General features: G+C 45.2%; 1 protein-coding gene across 6 annotated transcripts in view; it reads left to right on the top strand.

Annotated features, from left to right (window-relative positions):
- Nucleotides 1-24,471, top strand: part of dixdc1b (DIX domain containing 1b) — a 192,008-nt gene that overhangs the window by 32,017 nt on the left and 135,520 nt on the right. For 3 of the 6 annotated variants that reach the window (XM_070894438.1, XM_070894445.1, XM_070894446.1), the window contains exon 1: nt 13,219-13,465. The exons of 2 other annotated variants lie outside the window; for them this stretch is intronic. In XM_070894438.1, coding sequence (XP_070750539.1) covers nt 13,406-13,465 — 60 coding nt within the window. In that variant the 5' untranslated portion in view covers nt 13,219-13,405. Of the gene's footprint in view, nt 1-13,218; nt 13,466-16,208; nt 16,233-24,471 lie in introns of those variants that run through there. One more of the 6 variants, XM_070894440.1, reaches the window with a different exon arrangement.

Raw genomic sequence — 24,471 nt, 5'->3', positions numbered from 1 at the left:
TATTCTTGTTTAAAAAAAAATCAAGTTTCTTTTATAAAGGGATAAGTACTTACAAATCTGTATAGTTACACAAAGTTTCCCCTACATCTGAGATCCGTGGACCATCAAATAAAGCTGAAGTATATAGCTCCTGGGCACACAATTGCTGATATTGGAGATGGTGGAACACACAAGATTGTCCCTGGGGGGCAGGAATTTGGGGTGGTACTTGGATTCATTGGGTTTCCACTCTGTTTTTACTCCATCTCAAATTCAGATTGTGAGAGGGGTAGGTGCAAGAGACTTTGGGGTTTTCCTTGGGGCTTTCCTCAGAAGGAATTGATTATCTTAACATTAATGGCCATGTTCCACTTTGGGGAAATTAATAAATATATTCGGTGTCTTCTTTGATCCTGTAAGGGGTGCAGACTTGACCATTGGAGCAACATGAAACTGCTCTTATTTTGCAATTGATAGTTGCGATGGGCATCTCTGTTCCGTGCGTACAGGAGCGGGTAGCTCACCCCTACTAGGGAAATGTCGGCCTATGTCTTTGACTTTAGGTGGCCAGAAGTCCCGCTCCACCGCTCTTCCACCAATGGAGTAGGGACTCTAGAATTTTTGCCCCTCTGTTTCTATTGACTGGTTCATTCAGTTTAAACAGTTATAGATGCTAGCAGTGCCATTCCTTGGTCTACTCACTAAGACGACACTTGAGTAAAATGGAAAGACATTAAGCTAGTTTTCTTATTTTCTTCACCATAACCAACTAAGAATGTCAAACTCACCCTTAGGGAATGCAGTAATTGCACATGTCATTTGAAAATGGGATTTCAGCAGAAGTCTGCCAATTGAGACATCCCCTCCCCTCATGCTCTAATATTGAAGCCAGCCTTCCATGTAATAGTACACTTCTAACGTGCTGGATTTAGAGTAATTTACATTTGTCAGCGAGAGTTACAAACTGCTTTTATATTGGCCTTGTTTTAGTTTGGATTCCAGGAGACCAGTATCTGTGAGTCAGTTCCAGGCATTTACATTGCTAAATCTGACTCCTTTATTCTAGTGACAGCGCCAGTTTTTCATCGAATCTAAATCAAAACTGCACCAATATAAAAGCATTGACAGCCAGCTGGTATGGATAGTTTCATCATCATAGGCAATCCCTCGGAATCGAGGATGACTTGCTTCCACTCTTAACATGAGTTCTTTGGTGGCTGTACAGTGTAATACGAGAACCACAGTCTCTGTCACAGGTGAGACAGATAGGCGTTGGGGGAAGGGGTGGGTGGGACTCGTTTGCCGCACTTTAAAAAAAAATTCAAAATATACTTTATTCATATAAAAATTTGCACAATACATTGGAAGACAGTTCAGTACATTTGGATGCGGTCAGCAATTCCATGCAATACATTTGGATGCTGACAGCAGTTCCGTTCAATTCATTTGCTTGCTTTACATTTCGAGGTACATTTCAGTACAATCCAGGATACATTGTAATACAGTCATCAAATTAATTTACCAGTGGCACTATACGGTACACGGAATGGGTGAGGGTACAGGTACATTTCTTTGCAACATACATTACGAAACAGAACTTGCATTATACATGGCACTACATAGATTTTTTCAGGTCACGGTGCTCTATGTATACAAAAAGTTTACAAGGGCAGTCCGAGAGGAGTTTTATACTGATTCCAGCCCCTGGGTTTATCGTGGCAGAAGGGCTTTAAACTGTGGCTCTTCCCCACCGTGCCTTTGCGGCGACTGCACCAACTTTTAGTGCGTCCCTCAGCACGTACTCCTGGATCTTGGATTGCGCCAGTCTGCAACACGCAGACGTGGACTTCTCCTTGCTCTGGAAGACCAGCAAGTTTCGGCAAGACCAAAGTGCGTCTTTCACCGAGTTGATGGCCCTCCAGCAGCAGATGATGTCTTCTCGGTGTGTGTCCCTGGGAACAGCCCGTAGAGCACAGAGTCCTGTGTTACGGAGCTGCTAGGGATGAACCTCGACAGCAACCACTGCATCTCCATCCAGACCTACCTTGCTCGTTTGCCGCACGCTCTTTCCGCTGCCTGTGCTTGATTTCTGCTTGCTCTCGGCGACAAGACTCGAGGTGCTCAGTGCACCCCGGATGCACTTCTTCCACTTAGGGCGGTCCTTGGCCAGGGACTCCCAGATGTCAGTGGTGATGTCGCACTTTATCAGGGAGGCTTTGAGGGTGTCTTTGTAACATTTGCGCTGCCCACCTTTGGCTCTTTTGCCGTGAAGGAGTTTCGAGTAGAGCGCTTGCTTTGGGAGTCTCGTGTCTGGCATGCGACCTATGTGGCCTGCCCAGCGGAACTGATCAAGTGTGGTCAGTGCTTCAATGCTGGGAATGTAAGCCTGGACGAGGACACTAACATTGGTGCATCTGTCCTCCCAGGGAATTTGTAGGATCTTGCGGAGACATCGTTCGTGATATATCTCCAGCGACTTGAGGTGTCTTCTGTACATTGTCCATGCCTCTGAGTCGTATAGGAGGGCGGGTATTACTATAGTCCTGTAGACCATGAGCTCGGTGACAGTTTTGAGGGCCTGGTCTTCGAACACACTTTTCCTCAGGCGGCCGAAGGCTGCAATAGCGCACTGGAGGCAGTGTTGAATCTCCGCATCAATGTCTGCTAAGAGGCTCCCGAGGTATGGGAAATGGTCCTCAGCTTACATGACCCAGGAGCTGGCGAGTGAGTCGAAGAAGCTGACCACCATCACGACACACAAGGGGTTGTTTGGGTACAACAGATGTCCATTCGGGATTCGCTCGGCCGCTGCGATCTTCCAATGAAATATGGAAAGCCTCCTCACGTCGATTCCAGGGACGGTGGTTTTTCAGGACGACATCCTCATCACAGGTTACGATACTGAAGAACACCTCCACAAGCTGAAGGAGGGGCTACGCAGACTGGACCGGGTAGGGCTGCGACTGAAAAAGGCAAAATGCGTCTTCCTAGGTCCAGAGGTAGAATTCCTGGGGATGAGGGTAGCAGCAGACGGGATCAGCCCTACTGCGTGCAAGACGGAAGTGATCCAAAGAGCACCCAGACCCCGTAACACGACAGAGCTGCGTTCGATCCTGGGGCTCCTGAACTATTTTGGTAACCTTCTTCCCAAATTGAGCACGCTGCTAGAGCCGCTACACGTGCTCCTACGCAAAGGTTGCAAATGGGTCTGGGGGGACAGCCAGGAAAGGGCTTTTAATAGAGCACGCAATTTGTTACGTTCCAACACTCTGTTAACACTATACGACCCATGTAAGAAACTTGTGTTAACGTACGATGCGTCGTCCTATGGTGTCGGGTGTGTGTTGCAGCATGTCAGTGTCAAGGGTCAGTTGCAGCCGGTAGCTTATGCCTCCAGGATTCTGTCCCAGGCAGAAAGGGGTTACGGGATGGTAGAAAAGGAGGCGCTCGCATGTGTATATGCAGTAAAGAAAATGCACCAGTACCTGTTTGGCAGGAAATTTGAGCTGGAGACAGATCACAAACCCCTAACGTCCCTTTTGGCCGACAACAAGGCCATAAATGCAAACGCATCGGCCCGCATACAGAGGTGGGCACTCACGTTAGCCGCCTATGACTATACAATTCGGCACAGACCGGGCACCGAAAACTGCGCCGATACACTCAGCAGGCTCCCACTAGCCACCACTGAGGGGGCTACCGAGCATGCTGCTGAGATGGTCATGGCTGTTGAAGCTTTCGGAAGCGAAGGCTCACCCGTGACAGCCCATCAGATTAAAGTCTGGACAAATAGAGACCCGCTATTGTCTCTAGTCAAGAAATGTGTCCTGAATGGGGACTGGGCAGCCACGTACAGGACATGCCCTGAGGAATTTAAACCATTTCACAGGCGCAGGGATGAACTCTCGATTCAAACCGATTGCCTACTGTGGGGAAACCGTGTAGTCATGCCCCTGATGGGCAGAGAGGTGTTCATCAGAGAACTCCACAATGAGCACCCGGGCATTGTCATGATGAAGGCAATTGCCAGGTCACACGTTTGGTGGCCTGGGATAGACGCAGATCTGGAACTTTGAGTTCGCAGGTGCAACACGTGTGCCCAGCTAGGCAATGCGCCCAGGGAAGCCCCCCTTAGCCCCTGACCATGGCCCGCCAAGCCTTGGTCACGCATCCATGTGGACTACGCAGGTCCTTTCATGGGAAAAATGTTTTTGGTTGTAGTAGACGCCTACTCCAAATGGATCGAGTGTGTCATTTTAAATTCAAGCACAGCCTCTGTCATGGTAGAAAGTCTACGGGCAATGTTCGCCGCCCGCGGTCTACCGGATGTCTTGGTCAGCAACAATGGCCCGTGCTTCACAAGCATTGAACTCCAGGACTTCATGGCAGGCAATGGAATTAACCATGTCAGAACGGCACCGTTCAAGCCGGCCTCAAACGGCCTGGCAGAACGAGCAGTGCAGATAATCAAACAGGGGATGCTCAGAATCCAAGGGGGTTCCCTACAAACCCGTTTATCACGCCTCCTGTTGGCCTATAGATCCCGATCACACTCGCTCACAGGGGTTCCACCCGCAGAGCTGCTAATGAAAAGGACGCTCAAAACCCGGTTATCCCTTATACACCCCACCATGAAAGAAATTGTCGAGAGCAGGCGCCAGCCACAATATGACTACCATGACAGGAATGCGAGGGCGCGATGTATTGATGTAAATAATCCTGTTTTTGTCCTCAACTATGCTGCAGGGCCCAAATGGCTCGCAGGCACTGTGATTGCCAAAGAGGGAAATAGGATTCTGGTAGTTAAACTTACCAATGGACAAATCTGTCGCAAACACGTGGATCAAACAAAAAGAAGGTTCAGCAATCCCATAGAAGAAGCAGAGGAAGACCACAATGTAGAGTTCACTCCACCACAGGTGACCAAACACCGGAACCAAAGGGAGGAGAGCCCAATCACTGTGGGCAGTCTGGATAGGCCTGAGGCACCCCAAACAGCAGACACTCAGGCCAGCGCCTAATAACCGGAGCCCCAACTCAGGCGCTCTACAAGAGAGCGTAAACCACCAGAGAGACTCAACCTGTGATCCCAATAAGACTTTGGGGGGGCAGTGATGTCATGTATTCAACCAGCATTGTAACCCATGTATAATCTGACCTAAGTTGTACACTGTGAGAACACTGACCACTAGGTGGGAGACACTCCTAACCTGGGGGTAGTGTGCTGACATGGATTGAGAACTGGTTGTCAGACAGGAAGCAAAGAGTAGGAGTAAATGGGTACTTTTCAGAATGGCAGGCAGTGACTAGTGGAGTACCGCAAGGTTCTGTGCTGGGGCCCCAGCTGTTTACATTGTACATTAATGATTTGGACGAGGGGATTAAATGTAGTATCTCCAAATTTGCGGATGACACTCAGTTGGGTGGCAGTGTGAGCTGCGAGGAGGATGCTATGAGGCTGCAGAGTGACTTGGATAGTTAGATGAGTGGGCAAATGCATGGCAGATGAAGTATAATGTGGATAAATGTGAGGTTATCCACTTTGGTGGTAAAAACAGAGAGACAGACTATTATCTGAATGGTGACAGATTAGGAAAAGCGGAGGTGCAACGAGACCTGGGTGTCATGGTACATCAGTCATTGAAGGTTGGCATGCAGGTACAGCAAGCGGTTAAGAAAGCAAATGGCATGTTGGCCTTCATAGCGAGGGGATTTGAGTACAGGGGCAGGGAGGTGTTGCTACAGTTGTACAGGGCCTTGGTGAGGCCACACCTGGAGTATTGTGTACAGTTTTGGTCTCCTAACTTGAGGAAGGACATTCTTGCTATTGAGGGAGTGCAGCGAAGGTTCACCAGACTGATTCCCGAGATGGCGGGACTGACATATCAAGAAAGACTGGATCAACTGGGCTTGTATTCACTGGAGTTCAGAAGAATGAGAGGGGATCTCATAGAAACCTTTAAAATTCTGACGGGTTTAGACAGGTTAGATGCAGGAAGAATGTTCCCAATGTTGGGGAAGTCCAGAACCAGGGGTCACAGTCTAAGGATAAGGGGTAAGCTATTTAGGACCAAGATGAGGAGAAACTTCACCCAGAGAGTGGTGAACCTGTGGAATTCTCTACCACAGAAAGTTGTTGAGGCCAATTCACTAAATATATTCAAAAAGGAGTTATATGTAGTCCTTACTACTAGGGGGATCAAGGGGTATGGCGAGAAAGCAGGAATGGGGTACTGAAGTTGCATGTTCAGCCATGAACTCATTGAATGGCGGTGCAGGCTCGAAGGGCCGAATGGCTTACTCCTGCACCTATTTTCTATGTTTCTATGTTTCTAAAAGGGGAAGCTCCACCCACCTTCATCACTTGAGTGCGAATGAATAAAGGACAGGTCACAGACTGACCTTCTCTCAAGCATGGGCCTCGTGTGCATTTACACTGTATAGTAAGGACGTATCATAGGCAATGGGCCTCACGGAAGCATATCCTGCGGTTTATTTTCTATAACCATCTCAGTGATTCTTATAGTAGCAGCAATTATATTTTACACTATTATTAATGAAAACGTTAGTTAGCTATGAAAACGCCAGGTGTTGTATGGTGTTGCTGAATCTGAGCTTTGAGCAGCAGTAATCTAACTATCTTTCTGTACTATTAAAAGCTTATGAGAAAGCAGTTAAATAAGTTTATGGGATTTTAAGCTTAATGAACGGAGGTATAGGGGTCAAAATTCAGCTCCTGAATAAGGCCTGTTACTGCTGGATTGCGGCGGCCATGCAGCGGAGTCGAGTGGCTGCCGATTTCTGGTCGAATGGCCGCCGCAAGCGAAATTCAGCAGGGGGAGTTTTTGACGGTTCCCACTTTCGCCCCGCGGCTGCCGAGCGGCCATGAGTGCATCATCAGCGCGCGCATCGTCGGGTCCCCCTATCTCCCTCGAAATTCAGCCCGAAAAACTGTATGCTCACTAAGCGATGCTCCCGACAGCTTTTTCTGTCGGTGCACCTTTCATTCCCTCTGTCACCTCTGGCTGCGTGGCGGTCATTAAAGGCAAGGACCCAATGCCATGGCCGCCATTTTTTTTTTTGCCAGCCAACTTGCATGTCGGCTACGGGGAAAGGGCGGGGGAGTGGGACTAGCTGAGGTGCTCTTGCAGAGAGCCGGCACGGGCTCGACGGGCTGAATGGCCTTCTTCTGTGCTATAACCATTCTATGATTCTAGTCCCCAGAACCAGTTTCATCAACCAATCAGATTCCACAACCATATTCCCACAACCACATTCCACACACACGTTAATGTAGAAAATGACCCAAGGTGCTTTAAAAAGGATGGGGAGAAAATAAACCAAAGAATGGAGAGAGAGATTAAGCCTTTGCCCAGCTTCGCTGTTCATGGCCAAAGGCCCTAATGTTACCCATCAGACTTCGCTGATGCCATATCCGACCTGGGGCCAGCAGAGAGACTGGGACTGACAGGGGGCAGTGAAGTGTGACCGTTTCCCAACATATTATAGACAGAAGCCCCAATATTGGTATCATCCCAGTAATAACAGGAATAGCATTTTCCTTTTAAGTCAACCTATTTTTTAACATGTATGCAGACCTAGAAGAGGCAGCAATATTAAAAATTGTAAAAAGTATTACTTTACAGTTTCTGCAATGCTGCTAGTATTGGTGCTTCATACTTTTTCTTATTGGGAGGAGGGTACAGTCCCAGACAGCCCAGCTTCCTTATTTCCTCCTTCTGGTCCCAGGCAGGCCTCCCCCTACATGCTTGACCTCTTCCGGTCACGGCCACCACACATGCTCCCTTATTCTGTCTGCATCATCCTGTCCCCATGCATCCCAGTTCCATCCTCAGTTCATAACCCTGTCATTTGGCTGATTCTCTCTCTGGTGGAGGCGGAGAGTTTTTTTGGAAGTTCCGCATAGGACATTGCAGTGCAGATTTACAGAGAAATACGCAAAATGCAACGTGATTATGTTTTGCAAGCCGATTATACTCGCATTATTTCATACAGTGCCCCAAACCAAGCCGGTATGGTGATATTCATCAGCAGTGGCAAAAGCACATCAGAAGCAGCCTTATAATTTGTGGCATGCTAGATCCATTCTTTTTAACGTGGAGAAAATGCAACAACATTTGATGCAATATATCCAATGTCTGTGGTTATGAAAATTTTCACTTATGACTTTGACAGTCTGGCTGAGCCCTTCACTGATGTCAATGGAAGTGTACAGGGCAACAACGATGAAAACACATTTTTGCCCTTTATGGGTTGCTGACACATCAGCCCACATGTGACCAAAGTCAAAATGGCCAACTTGACAAAAGAACCAGAGTCATCTATCTTTGTAACTAAAAGCACTTTGCAGTTGACACCCAATGAAACTTCCTCCCAAGAAGGAATTTAGGGCCCAAGTTGCCCGAATAAAAAATAGTGGCACTCACCTGGACGCCCGTTTTTTATTTGGACCCTCGGCACTGAAAATAAAAATCCTAAGTTTTCTTCCAGCATGCGCACCTTCTGGCGCCAACGCTACCCGAGTTCATCACTCAGGGCGGGGCTTTTGGTGTGCACCTGAAATGCACAGCGCATGCGTTCCAAAAAAAATGAAAAAAAAAATCTGCATATGCGCAGTGCAAAGGCCGGGGGCTAGCAGTGGCTGCAGTCGACAGTGTGGAGAATCGTGAGAAGGCGATGAGCCTATGACACCACCAACCCCTACACCGCAGGAGAAGCCCCATGGTAGTTACCTAGCAACAAAACTGTTAAGTCAGCAACTCACAAATGAACGCTTTGCTTGAACGGTGAGAGTTAAGTTTAAACCTTGCCTGGCCATTGTTTCAATCCTTGTATCGATTGTTAAACCCTCATTTTGTAAAAGTGAGTGAGACACTGCACAATAATTGTTGAGTTGAATAAAATATTATAAATTATGAAAAATGATTTTGTGAAATAAATTAATAAATAATAAATAAATCTTTTAAAAGTAAATATGCAACAAAATGTAAACAAAGCAACAAGATTCAAAAAATTAACATTAAACTTTAAACATTAAACCCGCATCATAGTCCCTCGGAATCGAGGAAGACTTGCTTCCACTCCTGAAGTGAGTTCTTTGGTGGCTGAACAGTCCAATACGAGAGCCACAGACTCTGTCACAGGTGGGACAGATAGTTGTTGAGGGAAGGGGTGGGTGGGACTGGTTTGCTGCACGCTCCTAACGTTGCCTGCGCTTGATTTCTGCACACTCTCGGTATTGAGACTCGAAGTGTTCAGCGCCCTCCCAGATGCACTTTCTCCACTTAGTGCGGTCTTTGGCCAGGGACTCCCAGGTGTCAGTGGTGATGTCGCACTTTATCAGGGAGGCTTTGAGGGTGTCCTTGTAACGTTTCCGCTGCCCACCTTTGGCTCGTTTGCTGAGAAGGAGCTCCGCATAGAGCACTTGCTTTGGGAGTCTCGTGTCTGCCATGCGAACTATGTGGCCTGCCCAGCGAAGCTGATCGAGTGTGGTCAGTGCTTCAATGCTGGGGATGTTAGCCTGGACAAGGACACTGATGTTAGTGCGCCTGTCCTCCCAGGGGATTTGTAGGATCTTGCGGCGACATCGTTGGTGATATATCTCCAGCGACTTAAGATGTCTTCTGTACATTGTCCATGCCTCTGAGCCATACGGGAGGGCGGGTATTACTACAGCCCTGTAGACCATAAGCTTGGTGATAGATTTCAGGGCCTGGTCTTTGAACTTTTCCTCAGGCTGCACTGGCGCACTGGAAGCGGTGTTGAATCTCCGCATCAATGTCTGCTTTTGTTGATAAGAGGCTCCCGAGATATGGGAAATTGACCACGTTGTCGAGAGCCGCGCCGTGGATCTTGATGACTGGGTAGCAGTTCTGTGTGGCGAGGACAGGCCACAACACTCACAACACCCATATCGCTCCCCCCAAACAGTAAACAATTTTTCAATAAAAAAACACCCACATGCCCCCCCCCCAAACAGTAAACTGAACAATTTTTCATTAAAAGTTAACATTTTTGGAATGAAACCCCCCCCCCCCCCCACTTGCCAACAAATCTACTTATGACCACCATTCCCCCCGCCTCTTTCCCCCTCCCACCTCACCCCCAATTGTTTTTTGGCATCGCCCTACTCCTACTCCTGCCCCTGCCCGAGTTGGGACTAGTGCATTGTGTAGCAGGATGCCTCGAGCGCTGCTGCTGTGGGGGGAGGGGGGGGGGGGGGGAGATGGTGGCAGCGCCATGTGTGGGGAATCTGGAGAAGAGGGAGGGTCTGACGACCCGTCTTCGGAGTCAGAAGTATTGCCATGCTCCTGACTCCCATGTGCTGTCGGCAGTGGTGGTACAACACTTTGCGGTTCAATGTCGTAGACCGATTCCAGCATCTGCCGCATGGCATCAACGGAATCGGTGGTTCGCCGCATCACCGCAGTCAGCGCCGCCATGTCCTCCGATTGGCGTGCTGACTGCGTTGCAATCTTTCCGGCCAGTCCACCAATTGGCTGGAGGAGCTCCCGACCAATGTCGTCGCTCGCCCTAGACAGCACAACCATGTCCAGGTCGACGTCTGCCTGTCTTCGAACATGCCTCCCCTACCGAATCAGCCTCCGCGGATTCACCATGGGGGCTTTACCACTCGGTGTGCCTTGCTGCACACCACTTGGTCCTGCCACTTCTTCGGAGCCGAATCCATGAAATGTGGATTTGGCTGAGGAAGAGGTGGCCGCAGGTATTATAGACCCTTCAGTTGCTGCTTCCACCCACTTCAACATCTTGGGGGGGGTGGGGGCAATGAACATGAACAAAATTTACAGAGACTGCATGTCATTATAATAAGATTTCATAATGGTCCCAGCATTACAGTACATCACTTTGCATCATTTATACATTAAGTTTCCAAGACTATATTACACAGCCCGGGTGTTATGCGTGACTTGCGTGGTGCCAACACCGAATCTGCACCCCCACGGGTGGCCGAGGGAGTATTTGCCCCTGTGAGGGCTACAGCCCGCTCTTCCACATCCGTGAGCTCTTCCAGCTCTGCAGGCCCTCCTCTGATGCACAGACGCTCACCTCTATTGAAAGCGAATTTTTTCTGAAAAGATGACAATAGCATGGTATAAGATAATTGCCCAGGTACTAGTACCCCCAATGGCTTTCATCACTGTCCCATTAATGCACTGTTAGCATGCAAATGATGCAGCACACAGAGACATCCACAATTACCCACCCCCAGTGCCTTTCAACACTGTTCATTCATCATCATCATCATCATCATCATCATCATCATAGGCAGTCCCTCGGAAGACTTGCTTCCATTCTAAAAATGAGTTCTTAGGTGACTGTACAGTCCAATACGAGAATTACAATCTCTATCACAGGTGGGACAGATAGTCATTGAGGGAAAGGGTGGGTGGGGAGTCTGGTTTGCCGCATGCTCCTTCCGCTTCCTGCGCTTGATTTCTGCATGCTCTCGGCGATGAGACTCGGTGCTCAGCGCCCTCCCGGATGCACTTCCTCCATTTAGGGCAGTCTTTGGCCAGGGACTCCCAGGTGTTGGTGGGGATGTTGCATTTTATCAAGGAGGCTTTGAGGGTGCCCCTGAAACGTTTCCTCTGCCCACCTTGGGCTCATTTGCCGTGAAGGAGTTCCGAGTAGAGCGCTTGCTTTGAAAGTCTTGTGGCCCGCTCAGCGGAGCTGGTCAAGTGTGGTCAGTGCTTCAATGCTGGGGATGTTGGCCTGGTCGAGGACGCTAACGTTGGTGCGTCTGTCTTCCCCGGACATTTGCAGCATACAAGTGATGCAGCACGCAGATAGACATCCACAATTACCCACCCCCAATGCCTTTCAACACTGTCCCATTAATGCACCATTAGCATGCAAGTGATGGATGATGAACACATCTTATTACAGGAAAACAATATAATAACATCGTTGATAGTAATAATGTGTAACACCAAGTTTACCAAGATTAACAAAATCACAATATGGCAGTTTTACATTTTAAGTAATGAGTCAGTGCATGATTAAAGTTATTACTTACTCTTGCGGCAGAAACGAGGTTGTTCCAGCGCTTGCGGCACTGGACTGACCCCCGACGGATCTTGGCAACCAAGGACACCACCTCGGCAATCTCTGCCCATATTCGCTGATATACGGGCGGGCTGGGTTTCCCTCGACCACCCCAGGTCAATTGGTCCCACCGTGCCTCCACTTTGTGGACCAAGGCAGCTTGGGTGTCTGTAGTGAATCGCTTTGCCCTCTTCCTCCCTCCTACCTTGGCCTCAACTATCAACTGATCTTTAATATCCATTTTATAACATTTTTTTATTATATTTTTTTCTGTATAATCGTATGTATAGTATAATATGATATAGTATAGAATGAAAAAAATAGGCACACAAGAACTGGAAACAGATGCTTATCAAACAGGCTGCTAGTCAATTTTTTCTCCCTCTCTCTCTCTCCCCCTCCCTTCCTCATCTACGCATGCGTGGGCTGACCCCTGATCCTTGAATCGTGGGAACAAGAAGAAAAAAAAACGCGCATGCGCAGTAAGGCCGTTGCCAAAGACACCGGCGTTACACGAGGAAAAAATACCGCTCCTGCCCTACCGCTACTGCCGGGGAAAAAAGCCAAAACTAGTGGCTTTGGATCTTAGCGGTATTCGGGCGGTATTGAAAAGTCGAGAAGTTCATACCGCCGAAATACAGGCGATAACGATATAAATGGAATGTCTAGCCCTAAGAGTTTAACATTTCAAAACAATAACCAAGCTATTTTTACATTCGATACAAAAATGCTGATCTATAGTTGCTCAAAATATTAAAATTAGTTTGTGCTTCATTTTAATAGCTTGAAGATAGCTGATATAAAATGAATGAAAACTCTCTGTTTTCTACACCAAGTTTTCTACACGTTCAATTCAGATAACTCATTCTTTTTGACACCAGTGTATGTCTTTCAGATGTGAGTAATTTGTCTTTTTTATCTTAAATCCTGCCTGCTTTTCTTGCTTTTCATGAACTATTTGTTAAAGGAAGCTTTGTAAGATTCAGCTTTTCGATTTTATTTGTAATCGTTGAAAAACCTCCAACACATCTTTTTAGACAGGGCCCACCCTCTCATCCTGTGGTGAACTGTCGTCATGGCAACTCTCTCATACCTAATTCTCTCAAATGTGACTGGTTGGCTGTTGAGCATGCTCAGTCTGTTCTCTCTCTTCTACTCTGTAGTCTGATACTCTCATCCTGTTTAAAATGAAGGTAACGGGCTGCACATACGGGATAAGAAGAAACTGCCTTCTATTAGTCCCTTAATAGTTTTTTTGGAGGACCAGATCCTGTTTAGTTGGAGTCTGAATTATTTTTTACAGGATCTTCCTCTTGTTCTTGGAACACTAAATAAAATGATTGCCTGCTTAGCCAAAGGAAATTTGCTGGATGTTCTGCAAGAGGGATTCACAGAGGTAAATAATACTGAAAGTAATGACTGAGACATGTCTTGGCCTCAAGCAAGCCAGTTAATCGAGTAACAGCTGTTTTATGGAAAGCACATAGGGATTAAGTGTGTTGCATGTAAATGTTCAGTATAGGGAGTTGAAGAAGTCTTTTATCATGAGATGGAAAGGTTCTTGCTGTTAGCGTGTGTAGGGTATCTCGGTTCTAATTATTTGCAGTGTTCCATATGGAGTTGATTAAGTAGATTATATTGCCTCAATGTACTGAAGTTTAGTCTTACACCTATTCAGCATGCGTGTGCGTTTTACTGAACACAACTTTCTGATAAGTGGCGTTTGTTTAATGTCATATTGCTATTGAATTTTACGTGCAAATTAAGCACCATTTTTGTCAGGAAATCTTTGCAGAGCATTCAAAACTATTTTCTTCACCAAAGCAATTAAATGGCTTCTAACAAGAGGTGAGGTTTTATGTTTGGGGGTCAGTCAAGAAATATTTTAAAGCAATTAATCTTTTTAGTTTGAAGTTAAAGATTTTTAAAAAATGCCAAGTGATCAAGGATGTTATGAACTCAAATCATTTATATGTAGTTTTGGGCACAGATTAATTGATTTGCCTAAGTAAAGAAAGCTAATAATTTTAATATTGTTTTGCAGCCTACATTTTATGACCGTTTGAGAAATATAAAATGTGTTTTGTGCTGCTAGATGGCATAACTATTATTACAACATCACCTCCCCAATGGGGGTAAGGAGAAATTATTTTATTAGGCTGAGGGCACACTATGTAGGAACCTGCATGGCTGGTGGGCATGTCAGGTGGAGACACAAGCAAAATGTATTTAAAAAATGAAAGTGTGTTTTAGTAAGGTGAAATATTTGTTGAAAAACATACAACAAATTTTAATCTAAGAAAAATATCTTTGCAATAGTGAATTTGTTCCTGCAAAATAAGACTTGGAGCACTAATCATGGAGTGTATGTAACAAAAAAACAACAATAGATTTTTCTTTGTTTTGGAGCTGAGGGGGAGGGTTGGGCTGCTTTATCTCCAGGCAGTTGCTTGTGGACAATTTTATCTGAGTAATTGAACTTGACCTGGTGGTGGTTTCATAGGTAAATAACATCAGGTAAAAAACATCAGGTTTTGTAATGTTAGATACAAAATCTTTATATACATGTTTAATATTGGATGATGGTGAGCTACTGAGGCAATAGGGTTTGAATGAACAATGTAATATAAGTTTGTGTGTATATTTTTAAAATCATTTAGTTTAATTTTGGAATTTTATTACATTCAGAAGGATATTTACAAAAGTTCAGACAATATGCAGGCTATATTTTTAAACTGCTTTACAAGTTAAAAAGAAAGGAAAGAAAGAACTTGCATTTATATAGCGCCTTTCACAACCTTAGGACATCCCAAAGTGCTTTACAGCCAATGAAGTACTTATGAAGTGTAGTCACTGTTGTAATGTAGGAAATGTGGCAGCTAATTTGTACACAGCAAGCTCCCCAAAACACCAGTTAAATAAATGATCAGTTCATCTGTTTGAGGTGTTGATTGAGAGATAAATATTGGCCAGGACACCGGAAGAACTCCCTTGCTCTTCAAATAGTGCCATTGAATCTTTTCCATCCATCTGAGAGGGCAGACTTGGTTTAATGTCTCATCCAAAAGACGGCACCTCCAACAGTGCAGCACTCCATTCTCGTAGTACTGTACTGAGTTGTCTGCTTAGACTATGTGTTTTGGAGTGCGACCCACAACCAGAGGTGTGAGTGCTACCGACTGAGCCACAGCTGACGTGTACAAGATTAAAATATGCTCACTGAATAAAGCTACCGTTTAGCAATTTGGCTTTATATGACTAGGAATTATTGGCCTTCTATCTATTAATCATCATCATCATCATCATAGGCAGTCCCTCGGAATCGAGGAAGACTTGCTTCCACTCTTAGCATGAGTTCTTGGGTGGCTGTACAGTCCAATACTAGACCACAGTCTCTGCAACAGGTGGGATAGACAGTGGTTGAAGGGAAGAGTAGGTGCGGAGCCAGGTTTTCCGCATGCTCCTTCCGCTGCTTGCGCTTGATTTCTGCATGCTCTCGGTGACGATACTCGAGGAGCTCAGCATCCTCCCAGATGCACTTCCTCCACTTAGGGTGGGCTTTGGCCAGGGACTCCCAGGTGTCAGTGGGGATATCGCACTTTATCAGGGAGGCTTTGAGGGTGTTCTTATAACGTTTCCTCTGCCCACCTTTGGCTCGTTTGCCGTGAAGGAGTTCCGAGTAGAGCGCTTGTTTTGGGAGTCTCAGTCTGGCATGCGAACTATGTGGCCTGATCAGCGGAGCTGATCAAGTGTGGTCAGCGCTTCAATGCTGGGGATGTTGGCCTGGACGAGGACGCTAATGTTGGTGCGTCTATCCTCCCAGGGGATTTGTAGGGTCTTGCAGAGACATTGTTGGTGGTATTTTTCCAGTGACTTGAGGTGTCTACTGTACATGGTCCACGTCTCTGAGCCATACAGGAGGGCTGGTATTACTACGGCCCTATAGACCATGAGCTTGGTGACAGTTTTGAGGGCCTGGTCTTCAAACACTCTTTTTTTTCCTCAGGCGGCCGAAGGCTGCACTGGCGCACCGGTGTTGGATCTCGTCGTCGATGCCTGCTCTTGTTGATAGGAGGCTCCCGAGATAAGGGAAGCGGTCTGGGGGGCAGTGCTGTGCGCCAAGGACAGGCTGGTGGAGGACCTTTGTCTCATTGATGTTTAGCGTAAGGCCCATGTTTTCTCCAACCTGTCGTCGAGCTACACTATGCGGACGACGCGTGCATCTGTGCACGCACAGAAGTTCGACTCCAGGACATAGTCAACATATTTACCAAGGCGTATCTATTAATACTCTACGTTTGAATTACATGCTGCTTGCAGATAAACTAAGAGAAAGGCATTCCTCACTAAAAACTGCCTCAGGGTAGGATCTAGGTCTTTGACATGGGTGGAATTTCAATGTGTTCTTCTTTTCAGGCTAGTAGTGATTAAGCAGCAACGCTTTATAAATTAAAACCACATGCCACTTTGTTTTCTACTGATCTTTATGAATGCATAGATAAATCCAACTCGCATGCATTGGTTTAAAAGTAATCAAATGTCTATATTCCGAGACTGCAGCTTTGAAAAGTCCCATGTGAGCACATTACATACAGTTCAAAAATTTAAAGCAGTTACCATCCCAAAAGTTTCTCTTCAAAAGCAAAACTAAAACCACTGGGAATTATTGTTGCAAGCAGTTGTCGATCCACTCCCAGCACTTTTTTTTTGTTTTTAGGCAGCAGTCAAAAGAACCTTGTATATGAGAGAGAGAAAGAGAGACAGCAATATCTTATTAAAATCACAAGTTTGATCCCGAGTCTGTGCTGAGTTAGTTGATCTTAGCTGGGGCAATAGGAATGCTGCAATTAGCCTCCATGCCCCACGGCTAGAATTATACATCAAACAAGGAGTGCATTCGACCCATCGTGCCTGTGCCGGCTCTTTGAAAGGGTGCTCCAATTAGTCCCACTCCTTTGCTCTTTCCCCATAGCCCAGCAATTGTTTCTTTTTCAAGTATATAGTTTAAGCTCATGATGAAAGCACAAAGTTGAGGTGGAGTTTCAGGAAAACTTGAATTTGTGAACTAAGTGAAACACTTAAATTATAAACACAGACTTTTGTGGTGATATTACATGAGCCACAAAAATGTATGTAATTTCAACAACCAAAGCTGATTTAAAGGAAACCAGTATAACCCTCATAGATTTAGCAATAAGGAATTCCCTAATTTTGCTTTGTAACCACACCAGAATATCTGGCAGTGTAACATATATTACTGTTTTATACTCTTGAATAATATAATTCAATCACAGAGTTCAATATATTTGCTCCAAACAATGATCTTTCCACAGTTAACACCAATGTGCTGTCCTCAATTCATTATGCAGTACATTACTGGTAAATGATAAACACCCATTTGACAAATGTGCTGAAACACTGGTTTACATTACTTTGTGAGACTCCATATAATGACGACCTATAATGTAGTGTATATTGTGCGGAATAGCTTGCACATATGCGTTTAAAGCAAATGTCGTTAAGATTATCCCTACCTCGTCAGTTCATGACCAGTTATTTGACCTCTGCAATTAAAAACACACGTATTGCTACAGTTAGTAAAGGACGGTCGAGAATAATTTAATTGAGTTGATTTTTGACTTCAACTTAAGACTAAAATCAAAATGAAACCTCGATTTTAGAGTAATTTATTTCCAACCATCTTTTTGTAATTACATGGTTTTACTCACCACATTTTTAATTTAAAAAAATGGCTGCTATTAAATCCTGACAAGTAACTATATAGCTGAGTAGACTTTATAATGAAGAACCAGGGATGTGTGACGCTTGCCGTACAGCAATATTAGGAAAATTTGAGGTCGGGTTCTAATTGAGGGGATTCAGTGTACTTTATGTCATCATCATAGGCAGTCCCTCGAAACGAGGATGACTTGCTTCCACGCCCCAAAAAAGGATGAATTCACAGGTGTTTTGAATGAAGAACCCGAACTACATCCTCAAGGGTGGAAGATGCCTGTGCGTGGATTTTTTTAATATGTGGTGGCCGTTGCACACCAGCCACCACACAGGCTTGATAGAGCTAAGTTTTGGTCCAGTGGCAAGGATTACCCAAGACAACTGGAGACTTGCTCTGCTGCACAGACCTAGTACGCGCACATACTGCAGTGTGGGCTGGCCTGTGCTGCCCCTGGGCCCCTGGCCCCGAACTCGTGCCTTTCCTGGGCCCCGATCATATCCCTCCACAATCTCTCGCCGCTCCTTTACCCTGACCTCGCCGCTTCTGCTGCATCTGCCCACGCTCCAATCACTGACCTGGACCTTGCTTACGTCACTCTTCGCTGCCATTGCCATCCTGCATCAGCTCGCGCTGGACCTTGTAGTGGAGACCCCGACCTGCGTGAGAACACCAGTGGCAGGTTGGGGCCATAAAAGGAGCGGCGTGCGGCCCCGGGAGCAGCGTTGAGGCATGCCACTACACATATACTTTATGTATCTCACAGTCAAAGCCTTGATTGGGAACACCCTGAGATGAGTAAATTATTCCATTTATGCATCAGCGGCGGTGGGAGGGGAGAGGGAGACGGAGCAGCTGGCGCTGGGTGTCTCAGGATGACGTAAGTGCCATGGTATCTTTTACGTCCATCTGAGAGAGCAGACGGGGCCTCGGTTACCATCAGCAGCCTGGGGCCATTGGAGGGAGCAGCGTTCGACGGCCCGGCCCGGAAATTGGCACTGTCCCGGCCTGCAAGACCAACAGCAGGCCGGGGCCATTGGAGGGAGCAGCGTGCGACAGCATACCACTGCAGGGAGCAGCGTGTGCTGCTACAGGAGGGTGACAGCTACGAAGCCAGGTCGCTGATTGCAGTGCAGGCAGGCACAGCAGGAGGGATGAAGGAGCGGCAAGAGTTCGTAGAGGGAAGTGACCGGGGTCCAGGAGAGGCGTGAATCTGGGGCTCAGAAGAGGCGAGGGCCCAGAGGCAGCATGGGCCAGCCCACACTGCGATATGTATGTATGTATGTGTGCGTGCTCGGTCTGTGCATCAGAGCTGGTCTCCAGTTAGCCTTGGGTAATCTTTGCCACTGGACCAAGACCTACCTCTGTCAAGCCCGTGTGGTGGCTGGAGTGCAATGGCCACCACACGTTTTTAAAAATAAAAAAAAATCCAAGCGCAGGCATCTTCCACCCTTCACGATGTAGTTTGGGATCTGGAATATTAGGTCCTTCATTGAAACACCTGTGAACTCATCCCTTTTTGGCGTGGAAGCAAGTCATCCTCGTTTCGAGGGACTGCCTATGATGATGGTTTAATGAAGAATGTGGGATTGACGAGAGAGTGTGATAATGTTCAGCACTAACCTTGCATCTCTGGAATCTGGGTTCAAATACAGCTCAGACTAATGTGATAAAAGTCTCCTCTATCTGTTGGCTATTTGAAATTTGTTTGGGTAGGCTAAAATCAGTTCCCTGTGGGCACTAATTTGGCATTACTTGGCACTAAATTGAAATCTCATTCAGAAAAGCCACAAGGTGGTTGATGTGGGACATGAAAAATGTCACTTTGGTGATCTAGGGCAGTAGTTCTCAAACTTTTTTGGTTGAACTCCTTTGCAAACGGAATTATAATACTATATAATACTCATAATATGGAAGTCCTGCAAGTAAAGTGTGGTGTGTTTTAATAATGCTTTTAAGAAGATCGGTATTTCTTACAGATATCCGAGAGTGTGGCACACCCATCTATCATCGATGAACTTTTTGGTGCCCGCCTTGGTAACTGTGGGTCTACCTGGCGATCTCCGTGCTGCTCTCAGTGCTCCGCCACACACGCTCCCCTCCCAGGGGAGACAGCCAGCCCACTCTGCGCTGCCCAGGGGCACCTGCGCTCTGCTCCCACCTCCTGGCTAGCACCAAGCCTGCCTCTGGCCGCCACTCACTCGCTTACTCTTGGCTCTGACTCCCCCCAGTAAAGCCGGCTCTGCTCGGTACTCGCTCTGTTTTGCGGACCTCACTTTGAGAACCACTGATGTTCTTCTGGGACTGTAGCTAAAGCAATTTCTTGGAGCAGAGTAGAGAGAGGTTTACTTTGCAACCAACTTGGCCTGGGAATGCTTGGTGCTGACACTTGAGTTCCTAAAATGGAAAAGTGTTCCATTTTCTACTGCTGACATTCCTCACCTTGAACACAAAATCCCTGATTTCCTTTCAAAAATAGAAAGTTTAGTGTAGTAGATTACCAGATGTTGGAAAGGAAGGTAGTTTAACATTTATTGGGGTGTCTCAATCAGCTTGTTGCCACATTTTTTGCTTTAAAACTGGAAATGAAGTCTTGTAGAGCTGTGCCTTTGGTGTTCTTCAATCAGCTGCTATGAGGTAGACGATAATAGCTAATGGTTACTCACTTTTTCTCTCCCTGTGGGGGAGGTGCTGTGCGCTGGCCAGTCCACCCTTCTCTGCACAATGAAGATGGAAGTGATTGTGTGAGGTTAAACTGACACAGCTGCGCCTCTACTCTACCTTACACAACACCAGTTCACAACAGCTTCAAAACAGACATCTTGTGCAGATCATGAGAGTCTGCCCCAGTAATAGCATGAATATTCTGGGGCCAGCAGGCCCTATTCATACAAATAGAGAGAATGTTGTAATACTCATGCAGAATGTGCATTTTCAAACGAAGAATTTTAGAGTATAAAATAGAGTAACAAAGGTTGACCGAGGGACATGGATAAATACAAAATAAAAATGGAAAATGCTGTGCAGTACCTCCAAGAGAAAAGACAGGTGAGCATTTTGGATGTAGACCCTTTGTCAGTTTTCATAGAAGGATCTACACACACAAATGCTCACCTTTTTCAGATGCTAATGGTCCTGCTATGTATTTCCAACATGTTCTGTTTTGATATTAGATTTTCAGCATTTGCTATTTTTTTTCCCCAGCAATTGGTACCTATCTCTCTACATGACATTTAGGATTCTGTGTCCGTTCAGTGGACTACGTTTCCACTTTAAGCAAATACTGTTGCTCTCCTAAGGGCTCGGTGAATAGAAGCAACACATTTTATGATACTGGATTGTAGCGAATGGGAAGGTCTACCCATGATATGTATAGTTAGTCCATTTCACTGGGGCAGCAATAGGTGTATCGCAAAAAATATCATCCAGGATTCTCCTTCCTGGTTGCTATCCTGTCATCCTGACAGTGTGTGAATGCTGCGTGAGGATAGGATAGGGCTCAGTTGTGGTGGCCCCCATGGTTGTATAGCAGCCCTTTGGTACCTCATCAAAGTGACCATTCCTGAAGAATCTCTACTTTGGTGAGGTATCAGGACTGCAGGCACCCATGGAATCATACTCCAGCGTAAGTCATTGTCTTCCAGAGTGGAGAAGAGGGTAAGGAGATAAAATTACAAGGGGAAAAAAGGAAATATTGTTTTATGTTTAGGAAATAAACTCATTTTTGAGCAAATAACTGTACCCTTTTTAAATCAATCTATTAACATGAGCCTGTGTTAAAGCTAGTTATACAGCAGCAGATAACGAGATAACCACTTTTTGAGGACTGGCAATGCTATCTGAAATGTTAGTTAATAATTTTATCACCTTAGGGAAATGTTTTAAAAGTTCATATCTAAATTTGTAAAAAAAAAAAAATCAGATTAATGAAAGCCTTTATAATTCATACCAAACGTGATGCCATCTCTGCAATTTTTATTTGTTGTTTATGCAAATGATCTCATTGCATCCTATTCTAACTACTAGCCATAATTTTTTCTCTATTGGATAGTATTGAGCCATATAGACCAGGAAGGATCCGGGTTTGTTCTTTGGTCTGTGCGAAGTTAACTGATCTCAATGGGAGCACCATAACTGAAATTAGTTGTCGCGTAACTAGGGAACAGGGCTGCCATGGTTCTCTCTCGTGATCCTCATCCAGTGATTCCTGCTGGAAAGTGTGTTGTATATTCTTTGTGACGGTAACCATTGTTTATGAAATAAGGTAAGCAAAACTTAATATAGAATATTTTATAACCAGATATAATGTGATGCATAATTTGCACAAATGAGACTAACCGATCAACATGTAACTGACTGACAAAGCTATGAATGGCTCACATATGAATTACTTGAACACGTGTGGTAGTTTTGAATTGGAAATTGAACTGAATTGAGAGTTTGTAGCTCAAGCAATAAATTGAAGCTGGTTTGAGTTGTCCCTTTGTCATTTTGATGTCATGCCTGTGGAAACACCATGTTCATATCCCTAGTGTCCTGGCCAATACCTATCCCTGAATCAGCATAACAAAACAGCTAATCTGGTCCATTATCACATTGCAGTTTGTGGGAGCTTGCTGTGCGCAAATTGGCTGCCGCGTTTCCCACATTACAACAGTCACTGCACTCAAAGTATTTCATTGGCTGTAAAGCACTTTGAGATGTCTGGCGGTTGTGAAAGGCGCTATATAAATGCAAATCTTTCTTTTCTCCTGGTGTTTCCTCATGTGAGTTTTTTAAATGTGAGGTATAATAGATGTTAGAAATATAAAGCCAAATCAGATTGTGATTTATCCCCCAAATTTTAAAGCACTTTTTCTGCTTTAATTTTATTTAAACATTAGTCTCCTTCTACACTATGTTTCACACTGACTGAGAAGGTGATGAGTTGACAATTCTCAACTAGCTGCTGTTCTGTAAACAACTTCGAGAAGATGTCAAGTATAACCTTCCTTGACTCATTCTGTAGAAATTCCCAATCTCCCTTTGGGAACGCAACCATCTGGGGTTACTACTCTGCTACACTGCTTCATGCCACCAGTTTGGCTTGTTTCAATTTCTTTTCAGGGGACATACTTATTATATTTGTGAACCATTGCTGTTATTCATCAGTTCGAACAGCACAAACATCCAATTAATACGTATGATCCTAAATGACACTGGCTCCATTTTACAACCACAATAATAATGCAACAATTCTTTAAAAATGATTATTCCGTTGTTTAAATAACATCATGTCAGATGTATAAGTTGAACCTTCATGCCTTTTTTGATATCCTCTTAAGATTGAGTGTGGCTTTTGCATTAGAAAAGATAAAAAGAAAGACTTGCATTTATGTAGCGCCTTTCACGACCACCAGACATCCTAAATGAAGTACTTCTTGAAGTGTAGTCACTCTTGTAATGTGGGGCACACAGCAAGCTCCCACAAACAGCAATGTGATAACCAGATAATCTGTTTTTTGGTGATGTTGATTGACGGATAAATATTGGCCAGGACACCAGAGAACTCCGCTGCTCTTCTTCAAAATAGTGCCATGGGATCTTTTACGTCCACCCGAGAGAGCAGATGGGACCTCCGCTTAACATCTCATCCGAAAGACGGCACGTCTAACAGTGCAGCCTGGATTTTTGTGCTCAAGTCTCTGGAGTGGGACTTGAACCCACAACCTTCTGACTCAGACGAGAGTGCTACCCACTGAGCCACAGCTGACACTTTAGTGTGGACTGCAGGTTTTCTAAATGTCAGTTACTTTCCAGGCTGAATGGCACGTGAATTAAAGGATGGAATTAAACCTCAGGATTCAAATGTTTACACACTGCTCTCACTTTCTATTATGCTCTAATGCCAGGTTCAATTTTATCCATATTACTGATCATCAGCTATCAACTGTGTGTGATGCATCAGCTATATGTGACCATGTGATGGTCCATTATGTTGTCAATGTACTTGCAGTAAAGGTCACATTTGTTTTAAAAATGAAGAGTGCAGACTAAAATTTTGATTTGACATTTTGAGTACCAATGAATTTAGAATTAAATTTTGTTTTTTCTGTTAATCAATAGTAGCAGTAGTTCCACACCTCTTGATAAGCTATAGTATAGGACATAGATAAACATTTGGACTTAATGAGCCATTTTACTAAAAATGATTAGCAGCTAGTTCCGATGACATCACAAATGTTCCACTCTCTAGTTTCTGAATGTGATGCGAGAGGCGTGCATGACCTATGAACTTTATCACCAGTGAGAAATGATTAGTGAAATGGACAGATGGGCATTGTCAGCAGCTTTCAGTGAGTTCTATTAATTCCTTTTTTGCTTTGCAGTATAAAATCTGTCCAGTTTTCCTCTTGCTTTCCCTCCCCCAAAAGGTCACACAAGGGCCATAAACCTTCAATATAAAATGACCATCTCTTGGGCAACTAGGAGATGCACAATAGCAGCCTTCCTCTTTTCCGCTTTTGCATTTCCTTTTTGAATTAAAAAATAGGAGTATATCATGCTTTCTGTTGCTCCTTGCTGAGGCTGAACTCAGCAGTGTGCAGCCTCAGTGTCCTGTTTAACTGAACGGAGCTTAAAACCCTGCATTCTAGCCATCACAACACCACCTATTTCCACTTCTGCAA

The sequence above is a fragment of the Pristiophorus japonicus genome, chromosome 11 (assembly GCF_044704955.1).
Source record: "Pristiophorus japonicus isolate sPriJap1 chromosome 11, sPriJap1.hap1, whole genome shotgun sequence".
Classification (NCBI taxonomy): Eukaryota; Metazoa; Chordata; class Chondrichthyes; family Pristiophoridae; genus Pristiophorus; species Pristiophorus japonicus.
The sequence above is the reverse complement of the archived record's forward strand: the minus strand, read 5'-3'. Positions and strand labels throughout refer to the sequence as shown.